Source organism: Caretta caretta, chromosome 3 (assembly GCF_965140235.1).
Source record: "Caretta caretta isolate rCarCar2 chromosome 3, rCarCar1.hap1, whole genome shotgun sequence".
NCBI classification, from domain to species: Eukaryota; Metazoa; Chordata; order Testudines; family Cheloniidae; genus Caretta; species Caretta caretta.
The window spans coordinates 61,462,861-61,479,453 of NC_134208.1; the positions used below are offsets into that span (position 1 = coordinate 61,462,861).

The following is a 16,593-nucleotide window of genomic DNA, read 5'->3' on the forward strand; positions in this document are numbered from 1 at the left end:
GAGGGGTTTCTTCCATCTTGAAATATAGGTTGTAAGAGTGGTCTCTGCTGTTCTGCTTTGCATGTTTACTAGACAAGTTTGACTGATATTTCCCCTAACTTCATTCCCGATACACATCACTCTGTTGTGTATCTTTGGAGGTGGGAAGGGAAAGGTGCTTACACTTAACCTATTGGTGAATCCCTGTGCTCCATGAGTACTGCCACTTCGTACTGTACTGTGCCTTTTCAATCTGCAGATCTTCCTATGGGAATGGTTTACTAGCTACATGTTTGAAATACATGGTCAGTGTTCAGCCAATAGTAAATCCTGTAACAAGGGGATATATTAAAGTGGTTTCTGTTTAATCCAAGATTTCTTGTTCTGGCCTCTAATCATTCAGTGCAATCTCTACCATGATTGTCTTCCCAACAGTGACTATTATTAGCTGAAGCATATTTATTTGTGCTGGAAGGTCAAAGAAAGACTCATCATAAACTTGCACAGATAATCCCTTGATGGATTATCTCTGCTACTATTTAGCAAAACTTTCACATCACAATTAGGGGTCAGTAGTCTCTAGTGTCAGTCCTACAGTGACTGGAAATAAAGGCTTCGTCTAATGATCTGAGAACAAGGGATGTTAGAGTTCTAATCCTGGCTCTGTCACTGACTTCTTTTATGGCTTTATCTGATGAGTCATGTATGCGCTTTTCCTTGCTATAAAACTGATATAACAGGGACGTTATAAGTATTAATTTATTTATGGATTTGATCCTCCTTTCGTTGGACACTCAAAATTCCTATCCATATCAGTGGCTGGTTGGGGTGAACAAGATCTGGCCCACTGTTTGAAAACAACTTTGAAAATGAAAGGTACTATATATAGTGTAGGCTAAGTATTATTAAATGCTTTCTTCTTTGCTTTTGGCTTCACAAAAATTTCTAAAAATCAGGTTTAAAGAGACATTTTAAATGGCACTGCAGCACTTCTATCAATTAAGCCAATGTTTGAAAAAAACTTTTCTATATTTTGAAAAAACAATGCTGTATTTTAATAATTAAAAAGAACACTTTCTAAAAACTTGTGGTGGTAATTAGCCATTCCAGTCTTAAGAAAGCCTTCTAGATTTTATCAGCTTTCTACAAATGTATTTTGATCATTGGTTGTGCTTGCAATTTGTGAGCTATGTTTTGTATTCTGTGCACATGTATGCGCACATACACACACACGCCTGTATTTAATGGGAGCTTTGGATGTGCAAGGATGAAGGCTCAGGTATTTGCTGTTGAATTAAATATGTAAATTTATATTGTTTAAATGATTCTCCTGGCAAGCATATGTGGATAATAGCTGACTAAATCCCACATATTTCTCTTGATAGGCCTACAAACAAAGTCTAGTCTAGCATAATTCTTTTTTCAATAGGAGCATTAATTACTGTGTCACTTGGGTGACTAAGCAGGTTTTGTTTATTCTTATTGCGATAAGCTGTGCTTTTATTAAGCATGTAATTTATATTACTGAAATTTATCTGTGATGGTACAGAAAATAAACATAGAAGTTATACCTAAGGACAGTGAAAGGCTCAAGAGTGAAGCACTCTATTAAAAACCTGATAGCTGATTGCAGCTTACAATTTTAGCCCTCATCAATCACGGTCTTGAATGATAGATACATCAAATGATCTTTACCTATAAGGACAGTATTGAGAAAGCCAAGTGAACCAATAAATATTCTTGTTAGTAACACAATTACTACTAAATACTCTTGAGAACACAGTGAAGCTTTTTATTGTTTGTATTTCATTTTCAGTTACACATAGGAGGAACACTCAATGCATTTGTATCACAGCAGGTGGCCACAGTCTGAAACTAATTTTGACTGCTGGACTTAAGTAGACTTGTCTTAAGATCTTAGCTGAATAAAGAAAAAAAATGAAAGTTATTTCACTGATGTCTGACATCAGTTTATCCAGGATTATGGGTATTTATTTTGCAGGTGCTGTGGCTCTTTTAACAAAGCAAACTGCTTCATCTCCCTACAGAGTAGAATAATCAATATTAAGTATTTTAGATGGTCTAAATTCTCCAGTGTTTGATGCAGTAAGGGTGTGCAACGGACACAAAAATAGAAAAAACTTCAGTTACAACATCAAATAGTACTTAGTCCCAGTTGTTTAAAGGTAAAGCACAGAACTTTGTTTTCCCTTAATGTTTGAGTAGAACTGTTTAACTTATGAAGGAAACTATAATACGAGAGATAGCAATTGTTAAAGGATAAACCGAGGACACAGCCATGTGTGATGCAGTTGAATACATCTAGGACTCTTATTACTACAGTATTTGTATTTACTATTGTTTCAAATACAAATATAACATTTTGCACACTCCTGCTTCACACACATGTTCTGCCCAAGGAGTCATTTACACAGTTTATGTTCCTATTTTTAAATGCTGCAGTTTTCCTCCAGTCCCTTTTTAAAGTAAAGTTAACAACTCTTTCCACTGAAAGAAAGAAATTACAGGTACACATAAGTACAACTATGCTCATACAGACACAAACAACTATTATGCACACCCCTACAACTTGCAAGAGAAAAGTTAAAGGCAAGCCTGCAAAATAAATAGACGTTTTACTCTCAAATTTTGTTTCCAACCCCGATCAGTTCTAAATCTTGATTTGCAGTTGCTCTCTTTTTGTAAGAGATGTGTTTTTTGGAAAAGCATCTTTGCAAGAGTCATTACATTGAAATGCAGGGCAGAACAATTTGGTGGCAGTATGTATTGATGTTATTGCAGCATCATGAATCTGACAACTGGGGCGGGAGGGGTTCAAGCAGTGTGTCTTTACAATAGCAACTTGATTCTGCAGACAAAAAGGGAAAAAATTCATAGAATTATTAAAGTGTCACAACAAAGACAGTAAGTATTCTGCATAAAATGGCACTGAAAAGTATATATATTACATCATATTATGCTAAATGCACATTTGTTCAACATGTGAAGTAAACAGAATCCTTTAGGACACTTAATTTAGTGGGACTGTGTATAGAATGTTAATGTTTATATTAAAATCATCTTACTTCAAATGATCCTGATCCTGCAACCCTTATTCAGGCAAAATTGTCTTTGAAGCCAAAGGGAATTGTGGGTGTACAAAGGCAGCATGGGACCCATAGTGTGCTGAAGTTAAGGTCACTCCTAAAACAGGGCCAGATCCAAACTAGTTGAAATAGATAGAAAAATTCATATTGAATGTTGGAGTTTTGGATCAAGCTCCAACTGCACAGTGAAATCTTCTGATCTTTCTGTCTAGAGAAGTAACTACTTATCAGTCTCCTGAGAGGTGCAAATGAGAAGGCTGGGCGGGCACTTACACAGTTCAGTATGAACTATCGACCTGGAAGCAACATTCATTCCTCCCAGTGAATGTTACATTAACTCTGGCACTTAGTTTTATCTAAATATTGCCCCCAAAACTCCCAAATTCTTTGAGCAAAAACCAGAAGCACTGAAACTAGCTACCTTTGCCATTTCTATTTGTTCTAAGGCAGATGGCCCATGTATTTCATGTAATCCTCACAAGGAGATGAGTAATCAAGAGACCGGAGCTACAGCGGGGTTCTTACTATATTGCGTTACAAATACTATTGGAAAGGGAGCAGGTCTCTGAAGGTGCATAATGGTGCATGAGAAGGGGATTAGAAGTGAAAGGAATGTTATTGCGAATGAGTGCAAAGAGAAAATACTTCGCATTTTAAAAGTCCTGCACGGAGAAAATACGCCAAGGCTCTCTTAATTCGACCCCAGTGTCACTGTAATCAGATTAGCTTCCGTTTGACCAGTCTACTGTTCTGAATTAATTTCTGCTTTTTTTCCGCCCTAGACAGATTGGCAGAATTGGATTAGAGAGCAAAGGCATCTTAAAAAGACAGGGTTGTTTAACATTAATTGGGCTAAATGATTGTATTAATATGTGGAAATAACAGCAAACTGGTGTGAGTCACTCCTTATGGGCCTCCTTTGGCTGAGAGTTTAAATATGTAAAATGTCAGAAGAGTGTAGCGGCAATAAAATGAAAGCAGCTTGCAGGCTTTGGCACGAGCGCACGTACAATTTAGTTTGATTTGTTAAACGTGATTTGACAATAGCTAAACAGAAATAAGTCACACAGCTGCGGGAAAACAAACACAACGGGGTTGCTATTTTCATACTCAATAACCCCTCCCTGCCCCCAGTTTCAAGTATAAGGTGGTTAGCCTCAACCCATCATTGCCAATTCTTCCAGCTGTCTGCTCTGTCCGCTTACAAACTAAGGTTTGGAACCTTATAAAGTCCACGTGGCTCATTCCGTCATGTTTTAAATTAAAGAAACAAAGAGCAAGATAGCTGTAGCGAGACATTGCCAAAGGACTTGCAGAGACAGCTGATACACAAAGTTCTCCTAGGGCATGCTGGGCGATAAACTTCTAGTTCAAGTACTGCCAAGCTGTAGATCTGTCCAAAGGAGGTGTCCAAAAGCTCTCCAATTCCTAACAGTGCTCTACGGGCTCTAGAGGGCATAATCCAGGAGAGACAACAGTGATTTTTTTTAGAGCTATTGCTACTTAGCGGGATCAGAAGCAGCAGTGTCATTACCCGGGCTAGAGGAGAAACTTTTACAGATTCGCCCCTCTGAAGGGAAGCAAAGCCCTGCTTGCCTGATTGAACTTCGCTCTCCCATTAGAGCAGCCTTTTAGAGAAATGACAACATTGTAACAATAATCAACCTACCTGTAGAATCAGACACAAAAGTGTATTCAAGCAGCCCGGGAGAACACAATGCATTCAACATTCAGCTTGTGCATCTAAAACGCATCAATTTATGAAAAGCTTGTTTGAAGTCTTCATTGGACATTGTATAGATTATGGGATTGATTAAAGAGTTGAGATATCCTAGCCAGGTGAAAAAGTCAAAGATGGCCATGTGGAACCAGCAAGCGTCCTTGCAAATAGGCAACACCAAGGTGATGATGAAGAAGGGCAACCAACAGACAATGAAGGCTCCTAAAATAATCCCTAAAGTCTTGGTAGCTTTCCGCTCCCTAGCGGCCGTGAGCTTCTTTTTCTCCAGAAGAGCATCCGAGATCTTCACCTTGACCTGATTCATATATACAGGAGATCCGATTGGACTGGAAGCCTCTGGGGCCTTCGAGTTTATGGAGGTGACAGATGACGATGATCCGGGGGAGTCGGTTATTAAATGAGCCCTTGTTAATCTTTTGCCTGTTTTCGTTGGCGACTGTTTCAAAATCCGAGATCTGGCTTCCACATAGATCCTTCCATAGAGGGCTATCAGCAGCAAGGTGGGGAAGTAGAAGGCTCCCACTGTGGAGTAAACGGTGTACAGTATGTGGTCTGTGTTCACCACACAGTCAGAAACTTCTTCCGCTTTCGCTTGACGCCAAAACAAAGGCGGCATGGAGATGGAGATAGAGAAGACCCAGACCAAAGCGATCATGCCCGCTGCCCTCTTGGGAGTCCTTTTCGTAGAATATTCAACTGCATCGGTGATCGCCCAGTATCTGTCCAGGGCGATGACACACAAGTGGAGGATGGAGGCTGTGCAACAAGTAATATCCGAAGATAGCCATACATCGCAGACGATCTGGCCCAAAGTCCATTTCCCGGTCACAGTATACATGGTGCTAATGGGCATGACAAGGATAGACACAAGAAGGTCCGTGACAGCCAGGGAGGCTATGAGATAGTTGGCCGGAGTGTGCAATTTCCTCGTCTGGTAGACGGTTGCAATTACAAATGCATTAGAAAGCATGGTGGCGAGAGTGATAAGAGCCAAGATAATGGTGAGGACTATCTTCCAGGAGAGCGGAGTGGCATCTTGGTAGATCCCTTCCGCTGCACTGCAATTGCGGTCGTGGTACGAGTCATTGGTCTGCAGCACCTTCAGGTTGTCGGGTGCTGGCTGGCAGGGAGCCGCTTGCTCCATCACTTTCTCAGCCGAAGCGTCAGTCGGCAAACTGACGGGCGTTGAGTTAGCAACCCGAGGCGGCAAATGGCAGGGCAGCTCCCCCCGCCAGGAAACCGATCGCCTGCGGAGCGGGCTGCACCTCTTCCAACTCCGCCGGCCCCGGCACGGACTGCGGAGAGGCGACGCTCCCCATCCCCGCCCGAGCCGGGCAATCCAATGGGGAGCCTTCTCGCTTCTCCTGCGCCCCGGCGGGTCCCTGCCCAGTGGCGCCAGCGAAACCCGGGCACCGCGCGAGCCGGTGCATTAGCACACGCGGCTGCAGCCAGCCTGAAACCGCCCCGCGCTGTGGCGGGGTTCAGAGCGGCTCTGCCTGCGGGGCTGGGGCCGCCACGCTCCCCGGGCAGCCCGCAGCCTCCGGGCGGGAACAGCGCGACGCCTCGGGTACTGGGCCGGGCGGAGGTTCCCCTGCCTATGGCCGCCCGGGCTGGCGGGGGACGCGGCGGGAGCCCTGTGCGCCTCGCTGGTGCCCCGCGGGAGCTCTGCCCCGCCACCGCCGCCCACTTCAGCAAGTTGCTGCGAGGGGCGGCGGGCGGCAAAGGCGGCGGCGCCCCTGTGGCCGCCGAGCGCTCGGGGGCAGGCAGGGGCTGGGCTCCGGCAGGCAGCAGCGCGGCCGGGAGTGAGAGGCGCGCGGCCTCCGCCCCTTATATACAGCCCGGCTCGGAGCCGCCGGAGCAGCGCAACTCGTGCGGTGCCGAGTGCGGGTTCCCGGCGGCTCACCACCCGCCCCCCTGCCCGGGGAAGTTCCCTCCGGGTCCTAGCGCCCGCGGCAGCCCTTTCCTCTGCCCCCCTCCCGGCAGTGCATTGCTCCTCTCCCACCGGAGCCCGGGGCATCCCTCCACTCCGGCTGCCCGCCCCGAGGCTGTGAGCGCAGGAGAGAGCGGGCCGAGGAACCGGGTCGGGCCAAGCCCCAAGCCGCGTTTCGCTCCGGCGGATCTCTCGCCTGGTCCCCCCTGCCCTACCTGCCGCTCCTGGGCGGGAACCCTGAGCCCTGGGGTTTGCCCGAGGGGGCTTTTCTGCGCTGGAAACAAGCTGCAAGCGAGGGGCCAGGGAGCCTGCAAAGCTGGGGACCTTAGACCGAGACCCCGGGCTGCAGCGATCCCTGATAGGGGCGGGGATGGCTGGTGCTTTTGGGAGGGATCCTGTCTTTTGGTAACGTCTGTTATCTCTTATCCGCCCCCTGATTTTAACCCAGGCTGTGCATGCTGGGGCGATAGTGCGGCCCTTCTGTATTGTAGCCCCCTTGGAGGGGGTCCTTGCGGAAGTTGCATTTGCTTTTGTTGGAAACTGCCCCCCCCCGGCCCCCCGCAGCTGCTGGACTGCTTAAACATAGGCAGGCCAAGCCCAGCTCGCCCGCCACCCCAGAGCATTGCCCGCGAGTGATGCATCCCATTCACACGGTGTGCGCATCCTCGTTCCAGAACCCGTATCCCGTACATTGCTAGGGAAGTTTTGCATTCAGATATAGTCAGTATCCGGTTGGGAAAGGCAAACAAACAACAGATTACAAAGAAAAGCGCTCAAGTAGACGGGGTCAGAGATTAGGCTTTAGGGCGGCAGTAGGTGGTTTTTATTAGCTTGATAGCTGTAATCTGTTGTTTGCCAGCCTTCGATTTCCGGCAATAAACCAGTGAATTGGTCTAGTTTTATCGGGTTCCTCTCGGAGTCGCAATCTCTCCCCCCGCCCCACCGCGAGAAACCCCAGGACTGGGGAGCGCTCTGATGGGAGCCCAGCGCTTCTATGGACTAACGTTGTGTAAATCCCCGTTTATTGTGTGGATTTAAAGTCCTAGACAGCAAATAGCCGATTGTTAAAGCATTATCACCCTGTCATTTAGAACCCCCCCCGCCGCCGCCGCCCTCACGTTCACACTCTGTTTAATGGAGAGGATGCTTTAATCAACACACACACACACACACGGCTGACTGAGCCTGAAGTGTGTGTGTGTGTGTGTGTGTGTGTGTGTGTGTGTGTGGTGTTAGTACCGGCTGGACACACAATGTACAGGATTTCTAACTTCTGGGCGCTGTTGAGAAGTGGCCCTTGCAGCTGTTTCAGTCATTTCCCACATGCAGCAAAGGAAAGTTTTGCAAGGAAAAATAAATGTAGATTTTTTATTGATTCGGTGCTCCTGCTGGAGTCTCTCAGTGATGTATAGAAAACGGTTTGGGGAAGGGAGAGGAAAGGGAATTCTCTATATGTACGTGTGTGTATACAGTTCACACACACACACACACTTGATTTGTGCATGCTGTTTATGCATAAACCTTCAGAGCACTAAAAATCTCATTGAATCTTTCATACCCGGGAACCTCAGCGGGCGTCGCATTGTCGTCTGGCAATTGAAACTGTCAATCTTTAGCTGGCAAGCTCTGCTCTTGTTCGCCGGGAGTGCTGAGTCCTCAAAGTCACCAGCACCTCCAGGGAGCCTTTTGTTCAAGGGAGCAGGTCGGTGATCCTGGTGCAGCCCGCACTCTGCAGCTGCACGTTTGCTCTTGTCGCCCAGCCAGTCGCCAGCCGCTTGTTCTGTGCAGTGGGCCAGGTAAAATGTCAAAAGCTAAAGGGGTTAGCACCTTCCTCTTGCTGATGACCCTTCTCTTTTAGTGGGTGTTTTCAGGTGTGCTCACAGTGAAATGCTTTTAGAGGACAATTCTGGAAAGCAAAGAGCATTTAGAAAGTAAGTTGATCTAGAGAGAGAGAGCCAGAATCAAAGCCCACGGCTTTGGCACAGAATTATAGAGCCATTTCCTCCTGTTTATACACTCCCCCACCTGACCAGCGGTGCAGCTTTAAGAGAACTCGAAAAGTCTTGTAAGGCGAGACAAGCACACCAGACAAGGCGATGTGTCCAGTCGAAGGGCGTGTTAGGGTGGCAGGCTGAGAAGCAGGGATGTGCAAGTATAAACGAAGGGGGTGGGAAGCTGGTAAGAAAGCTCCCCAAATAGAAGCTCAGAGAAAAAGTTGCATACAGCTACCGTGACTTTGCAGGCTGCGGTGTGCGCTGAAAGAGCTGCCGTCTGTAGGGAACTGTCCAGGAAAGAAACCTTCTGGAACAGGCTAGCGTCCATACGGAATGTCAGCCCGAGAAAAGCAGTGATGCTGGACAGCAAGACATGCGCGGGCTCAATCCCCCCTCTGCACCCTCCAGACAGGGTGGCATGCCTTTCGGAAGTATTGAGCACCCACAAATCGGTGGAAGGTACGGGTGCTAGGCATTTTGAAAGTCAAGCCATAAAGGCCCAGTCCTCGCCTCACTAAAATCATCTAGTTAGAAACTCTGCAGAACTTAGAGCTTCAATCAAAATCTTGGCAAAGATGAGAGTTTGAGTTAATTGGAGTTTTGATAGTCAAGGTTTGGCTGTAGGAGCATTGGCTTCTGGTCACAGTATATATCGTCCCTATTCACTCCCAAGCATCAGCCTCTGATGTTTGCCACTTTTTCAGCACGGAACCAATCGATATAGCCAAGATTCGTCACCTATTGATGTAAAGTATGCACTTGATTAAAAGGCCAGAAGTTGTTTTTATGAAAATATTTTATTTTGTATGTACACACAACGGTGTATTTAACTGCACTTCACTGCACACTGGGAATGTGTTCCTTGACAATTTAGCAGTGAGTGATTAGCCCATGTCCACATATTACATAGTGGGTAAATTCAATCACTGCTTAATTACTCTTCCACGGATGTAAATGAGGGTAGAATACTGACCATCAGTGAAGCTTGGTCTCCCACCCTTTGGCGTAGCGACTGTTTTATGTACATGCTTCAACATTGCCAAGCACAACGAGGTTGATCGTTGATTCGTTGATCCTTACTTATAACAAATAATAATATAGAGCTTTTGGTATTCTTCGGGACTCTTTTCAGTGGGAAGAGGTTTTACAATGTGAGTTCTTCATGTTGCAGCATAAGTTCCCCCTCTCCCATTTAACATTTTCTATTGATTTTGGTTAAACTCCTGTAGGCAACTTCCCTCTGAATACCCACTCCCGAATTCTCCCGAGAAGGGCCAACTTGTGATACCCAACTGATTTTAATTTCAAAAACTGTTTCTGTTTTGCAGCAGCATGTCTTCCTGCGGTGGAAAGTCTCTTCTCTTACAACCGCCTGTCCTTCAACAGTAACTTCTAACCTTATGACCTCCAATCTAACCTTTAATCAAGATAAATACCAGGTGGCTGGAGAATGAGCTCTGGCCTCTCTAATGCAGTTGTTTACCCTTATTATAAAAAGTTCTTGTTCCTCTGAGCGTGCTCTTGCGGTTGTCCTTCTCCCTTAATTCTCCGTATTGCACATCGATATTCAGCAGTCATTGGTCCCCTCTTTGTTTGGCAGGAAATGTCTTTCCTTCTCACGTTTTTAAAGTTATGCTATACAACGCTGAATCTTATGATCAAGAGTGTATTCATCCAGGTCCAAAACCATCACTGGTGTAATTTCAATGATTTCACTAGAGTTACACCAGGGAATAATTGGGCCTCCATATTTGTCCCCACTTATTTCAGCAAATATACCCTATATTTCTTACTGGGAATACTGCTTGAACTGGCAATATCTTACTTACAGCCAATAAGGTAAAAGACAACTTCCTAACTGGGCTCACTGTAGCAGATTTTGTGCTAATGATCTCCATGGAGGGGCCCGGGGAGAAGGAATGTTCCCATCCAGGCTGTGGAGCTACTCCATAGGGATTCCTGGTGAAAAGGGGAAAGAAAACTTTGGAAAACTGCATCTATTCTCTTTGGCTGTGAATGCTGATTCTCAGGATCTGGGCCATAGTGAAAGATGCTGCAGACTTTCAAGGGTGTCTTTTATTCTCTCTCCACCCAAGGAGTGCACAGTCCAAGTGCTGTTACATGATGGGCTCCCACAGAGCCAAGAATTGATGGAGGCAGGAAACAGGATGAAAGCAGGATCTTCAAGAAATTATTGGCAAGTGTCATCTTATCCCGGAGTTTCGATCAGCACAATAATTTGAATCACATATATTATCACATGAATGATTCTAATCCATAGTTATGCCATCGCACTGAAACCTGCATTTCAAAGCAATAGGCAGAAACTTTCACAAGCTTCTTTTCTTTTCAACTGTGCCTTTAAAAATGCTTATAGAAAGAGATTCAACTTCTTGCAGCTTTTGGCTTTTACACAGAGGAATGCATAAAAAGTCATTTCATTCTGTTGGGGTAATAGTTCTGATATTTCTTTTATTCACATCTTGACCTGTTAAAATAGTTTAATTAAGGAACTGCAAGTGAAAAAAAAAAGATAATATTCTGGTTATTTTATTGCAAACTGCCAGCATATGGTGATTGATGTGGCACAAACTTGGGTCGGTGGCTTGTGAAGAAGTCAGAGGGAAAGGCAGGTATGTAGGAACAATCCTATGAATACCACAAACTAAGAGTCTAAGCCCACAATCAGATCTGTGAAGGTGGATCTTTTCACCCATGTGGAGTCAACAGGGCTCTGCATAGGTTCATAGGTCTGTCTCTATGAATCAGACTGTAGGATCAGAACTTATGGATTTTGTTGTGATCCCTTAGGCTTTAAGTCACTCCAGTGTATAAGGCTCTAGGCACAACTTAAGCCTCCCTTATACTTATATTGGTATTTGGTTGAGTTTGCCAGCAGACAAACACCACCAAAATATGTGTGAAGTTTCCTAATGTTAACTTTGAAATATAGATGAGGCCATTTAAATGCCAACACTTTTAAGTCACTAGTGAAAATAAAAACACCCAGCTTGAGTTACTAAAATTTAATTATAAGGAACAGCTGGGGATGGTTTTGATTTTGACTCTAAAGTCCTATAAAAAGAAACAAGCACATGTGCTCATGCTCACACTCTTTTTCACACAGACACATACACACTCACTCTTAATTGGACTCTTTAAACAGAGAGATAAAGCTGCTATTATTTGAATTATCACTTTTTTCTTTAAATTTGTCCAGTTAGGAAGATCAGAACATCCATAGGTGCAGTTGACACTCAAACTTCCTATAAATAGGGGTTATCTTGCATTACAAATTACTTTTCAACTGGACATCCAGAGTCAAATGATAAGAGGGTTCAATCCTCCCTTGCACATTCTCTGCCACTTCATCTCCAGACACTGCATCCTGCCTAACTGGCTTCCTCCAGCTCATGGAAGTGGTATCAATGCTCAGTGACTGCTTCCCCTTCAACCTAAACAGGACTCATAGATGATGTTCAGTTTATTATGCATGGAGTTTTAGCAAATGCTACATGACCACCTCAGACCAACCCACCATCTCCTCCTTCTAGGCTGGCCAATGTCCTCCTGGCAACAGAACAGAAAAAAAGACACTCAGCTGGAAACAGAAGTAGTCCCATCATAATCACAGGTATCTTTTAAGGTATCTTTTCTTATGAGAGCCTCCAGATCTGGTTGGGGAGCAGCATGTACAGTAACTCCAGTGAAAGGTCTGCCCTTTCTCCAGGCCCCTCATAAGCAATGTTCCCTGAGGAGGGACCATCCTCATAGTTTAGACCGTCACAAGTTATGCATTTTAGGTAGTCAGTGTTTGATGCTCAGCAGGAGAAGTAATGAATTTTATGCTGGTCCTTGTGGAATGGACCATAGAAAATGGTTCCCATCCCTAAACTTTCAGATATCAGGGTACACTTATGTGCTAAGTAGTTAGCATGGGTGAACTATCCTTTTCATGCAGAACTCTTTCTTCAAAAGAAGAGCTAGGTACCTGTTCAGCATGTAGGCCAGCTTCTCACCATCTCCCAGAACCTGATGGTAAAGCTGTAAGAGAAAGTAAAGTGGGGTAGTGAGGACTCCAGATCTGGACTATCTGGAGGCACCTAATTTGAAAAGTATTTGTCCAGCATTCTATGCTGAGACTTGACAAAAGGTAAACCTTCCAACATCAGTTATGAATTGAATATCAGAGGGGCTAAAGCTTATTTCACTTTAAATCAGGTGTAAACTTGCCTCCCTTTAGAGGAGAAAATCTGCAAAGACTTAGTTTCAGGATCTAGAGTTGTTTTAAAAAATCTCCAATAGTGAAGCTCCCAAACAGCAAGTTTTTGGAAACACTTCACAGAATTCTTCATATGTGTTTTTAAAAGACAACAAATCAAGAGAGAACAAAATGTGCAGGGAATGTGTTCAGTGCTGTAAATCAAAGCGAAGAAATAATAATACTGGAAATTAAGGGCCAGATTCTCAGTTGGTGTAAAGCAGCAGAGTTCCATTGACTTCAGAGGAGCTAAGCTGATTTACTCTAGAAGAGGCTCTGGCATTTCTAAATCCCTAGTGAATATCTATCTAGGCAAAAAGGTAACATATGTTAAGCACACTGCTAATGTTAATATATATGCTTTCACCATAGCTTCTTTTTTTTTTGGAGGTAACCAGACTTAACTCCCAATTTTTTATAGCTTTTGGCTTTATATTGGTTAGCTGGAGTGTCAGAGCTGGCTCTTTTGAAAACCATTGATGAAGAAAGCCCACAAATACAACATCAGGGAAGATTACAACTCATACTGATAGTACCCACATACTACTCTATATTGTCTTGTTGGGAAAGATCCAAGCTTATGTGTCCTTTCCTATCTTGAAGCTATACTGAAAGATCTAGTGAAAGAACAGCTGATTTAGCCATCCTTTTTATGACAGCTGCAGATTCTCTGCAAGCCAGTCAGATCCAATACAATCAGGTCTTGGACTCAGTCTCACATAAAAAATGCAAGTATAGATGTTGCCAAGTATGGAACCCAATCTGTCAAAGGGGTGTGCAATTATCAAAGGATGTGATGTAGCCACAGTTCTTTCTGCAGCCCACTGGGATGGAAGAGCAGATGTCCATGAAACATTACTGGAAACTCTTCAGTGAGTATATATAATTTCCCTGCAATGAGTTTAAGGTTCTCCCAAATATTGAAAGTAATGTAACTCTTCACCCGCTGGTTGTAAGAATAAATATTTAAATTTATTTGAGGGGAATGAGGGCATTAATGTAGTTTGAGTGACTTCAGTGGAACTGTGCCAGTTTATGCCAGCCAAGGATCTGGCCTACTATTTCCCCCCACATTTTATTTATTTATTTATTTATCTATCCCATCTATATTTCTCATAGATGTATTTTCAAATATATGCATATATCTTCCTTAGTTAGAAAAGGTCAGCTTCTATTTTTCTTTCCTTACAGGAAGAGATCAGACTAAAATATTCATTTCTCAGGTCAGAACCCTGTCAAGATAAAGGTTGCTATTATCTCTACTGACCTTCCAAAATATCTCTGCTGTGGGTGAGTTCTTCAGAATGCACTGGACTTTAAAGATTATAGTACATGGAGCTAATTCTGCCCTAGGATTCACACAGCAGAAGGCCGATTTAGGCTCCTTTATTCATTTTTGGATCTATATTTTGGACATGAATTGTACTGTTTTTTTTACTTTCCCTTGTTGGCCAAAACTTTTTACTTCCCTCTAAAGTATAGTTTACAAAGTGGAATGTACATAAAATAATTATGTTCTTTATATTGCTTATAGACATCACTGATTCCAAGCAGCTAGTGGAATTCAAAATAGGATTAGATGTTTATATAGGTGATCACAGCATTATATTAGATAGGATTATGAACACATTAGAAGGGGTATAAGCCAACCGTTAACTGACAAGAGGTTAGAAAAACTACTAGAGTTTTTGGTTGTGCTGCAACTCTTGCTAATTGATTGCCAACTAACTCATTAACTGACACAATAGTAAATTCTAATGTAGACACTCTCAGACATTTGTTCATGGCCACGTGTTACCCTAGGCTGAGTCCTACAGTGAAACATGACCAGAAACAAACATTTGTCTTCTGGAACAATCATTGTGAATCAAGCATGGACATATCTCTGGGGTTTATTGCATCTGTAAAACATCTGGTACTAGCCACTGTCAGAGACAGGATATTGGACTTGATGGAATCAATTTCCGTTTTCCTGTAAAAATTGTCTTGTGGCTTATTACATATTTTCCATTTGGGGAATAGAGAAGGGTTTTACTGTTTGGGGAGGACATTGAAAATTGTGTCTTGCTTTCTTTATGTAACTAATTCAAAATAAGAATGGGATGTCAGGGCATCCTCCTGGGAGGTGGCATGTGTCAACTTGTTCACATCTATGGCAATTCTGCTTTTCTGAAGTGTAGAGATTTAAAGGGCAGGAGGAATAACTTAAATGTGAAACATAGTGTAATTTCCCCTCCTCAGATAAACTGAGGATGTTCTTAAAGAGGCAGGATTGTGGGTTGTACTTTTGGACAGGACAGCAGCAAATAGAATCTCCCTGCCCCTCTCCTCACGTGCTCATCATCTGCCTCCAGAGACCAAAATCTCCAGGGCTTCTTCAAGGAACATTTTCTTGAATAATTCCTAGTATAAGGCCTTCACAATTTAATCGTAAGCAATCAGTTTTTAAATGATATACATAGCATTGCCTGCTATTTATTCTTATCATTGTAACGTGTTAAAAAGTGAATGCCCCTTGAAGATTCAATGGCTGAAAGTTCCTATATTATGAGAAGCTTATTGTCTTGCTTTGACATAAATCCTGAAAGTTTGCAATAATTTTAGTTTCTGCAACAGGCGCACTTTGTCACTTGGTGTTGTCAAGAGGTTTGCAGTTCTTCTGTAGGATTGAATAAGTCACCTTCCCTTCAAAAAACATGTTTTTTGCAGGATTGCCTACTTTCTTCACTGTTTTGATTGCTATTAAGTTCCCGGAGTTCTCCAAGATGTCATCCTTGGATGAGATGTTCATGTGGGGCTCAGTCTATTATTTACTGCCTCATGATTATCCTGCTGAAACAACACTGTGGATGTACACTCCTAAACACTAGAGGTGATGCACATTTACTTTTATATCCCTTGGCAAAAGCAGGCTTTTAGCTTGGATTCTATCAGATGAAACTATTAGAACAGGATAATCCAAGAAGCTCATTTCTTCTATTGAGGAACTGTTTGAGCATGCAATTTTTTTTTTAGTTAGTTATTTCTGCCACTCTCCATTATTGGGTCTTGCTGGTTCCCTTGGAGCTTTATTTCTTGCTGCAGGATCAAATTCTGCTCTCAGCTACACTGGTCCAACTGGCCTGCAGATTTGCAACCCACTTCATTTTCATTTAGGTGTATGTAAGTCCCAATGAATTTAGCCCTAAAGCTTTATTACAGACTTAATATCAATAAAATGAAGAAACAAATCACTTGGATGCCTAATAAAAATACTGGCAAAAGATCAGAATAAATTAAGAGGAAGATTAAAAGCAGGGAATAGGCTAGGTGGATCTTGGTTTTTAATCCTCTGCTGAAGATTCTAAATCAGGCCAGCGTGTGTCATACTAGTCACTTTGATTTTAAAATGATATAAACACAGGGAAGGCACAGCAGATTGCAAGGAGAGTGATAGATATTTAATGAACTGCTTTAGATTATACTAACTCTTTATAATGAAAAATAGTAGATTACACAGGGAGTGGTTCTACTAAATTACACAAAATTCTGATGGGGATTCACAGAGTAGATGTGACCTCCAAGGAAAGGCTATTTTGAAA

At 43.3% G+C, this 16,593-nt stretch overlaps 1 protein-coding gene across 1 annotated transcript; it reads right to left on the reverse strand.

The window, feature by feature from the left end:
• Positions 1 to 1,750: 1,750 nt before the first annotated feature.
• HTR1B (5-hydroxytryptamine receptor 1B) lies at positions 1,751 to 6,700 on the reverse strand. Its single transcript, XM_048845882.2, has 2 exons — positions 4,756 to 6,700; positions 1,751 to 2,848 (listed from the first exon to the last, which is right to left on the reverse strand). Exon 1 carries the CDS (start codon positions 5,969 to 5,971, stop codon positions 4,817 to 4,819), a length of 1,155 nt encoding a protein of 384 aa, XP_048701839.1. The 5' UTR covers positions 5,972 to 6,700; the 3' UTR covers positions 1,751 to 2,848; positions 4,756 to 4,816.
• Positions 6,701 to 16,593: the final 9,893 nt, after the last annotated feature.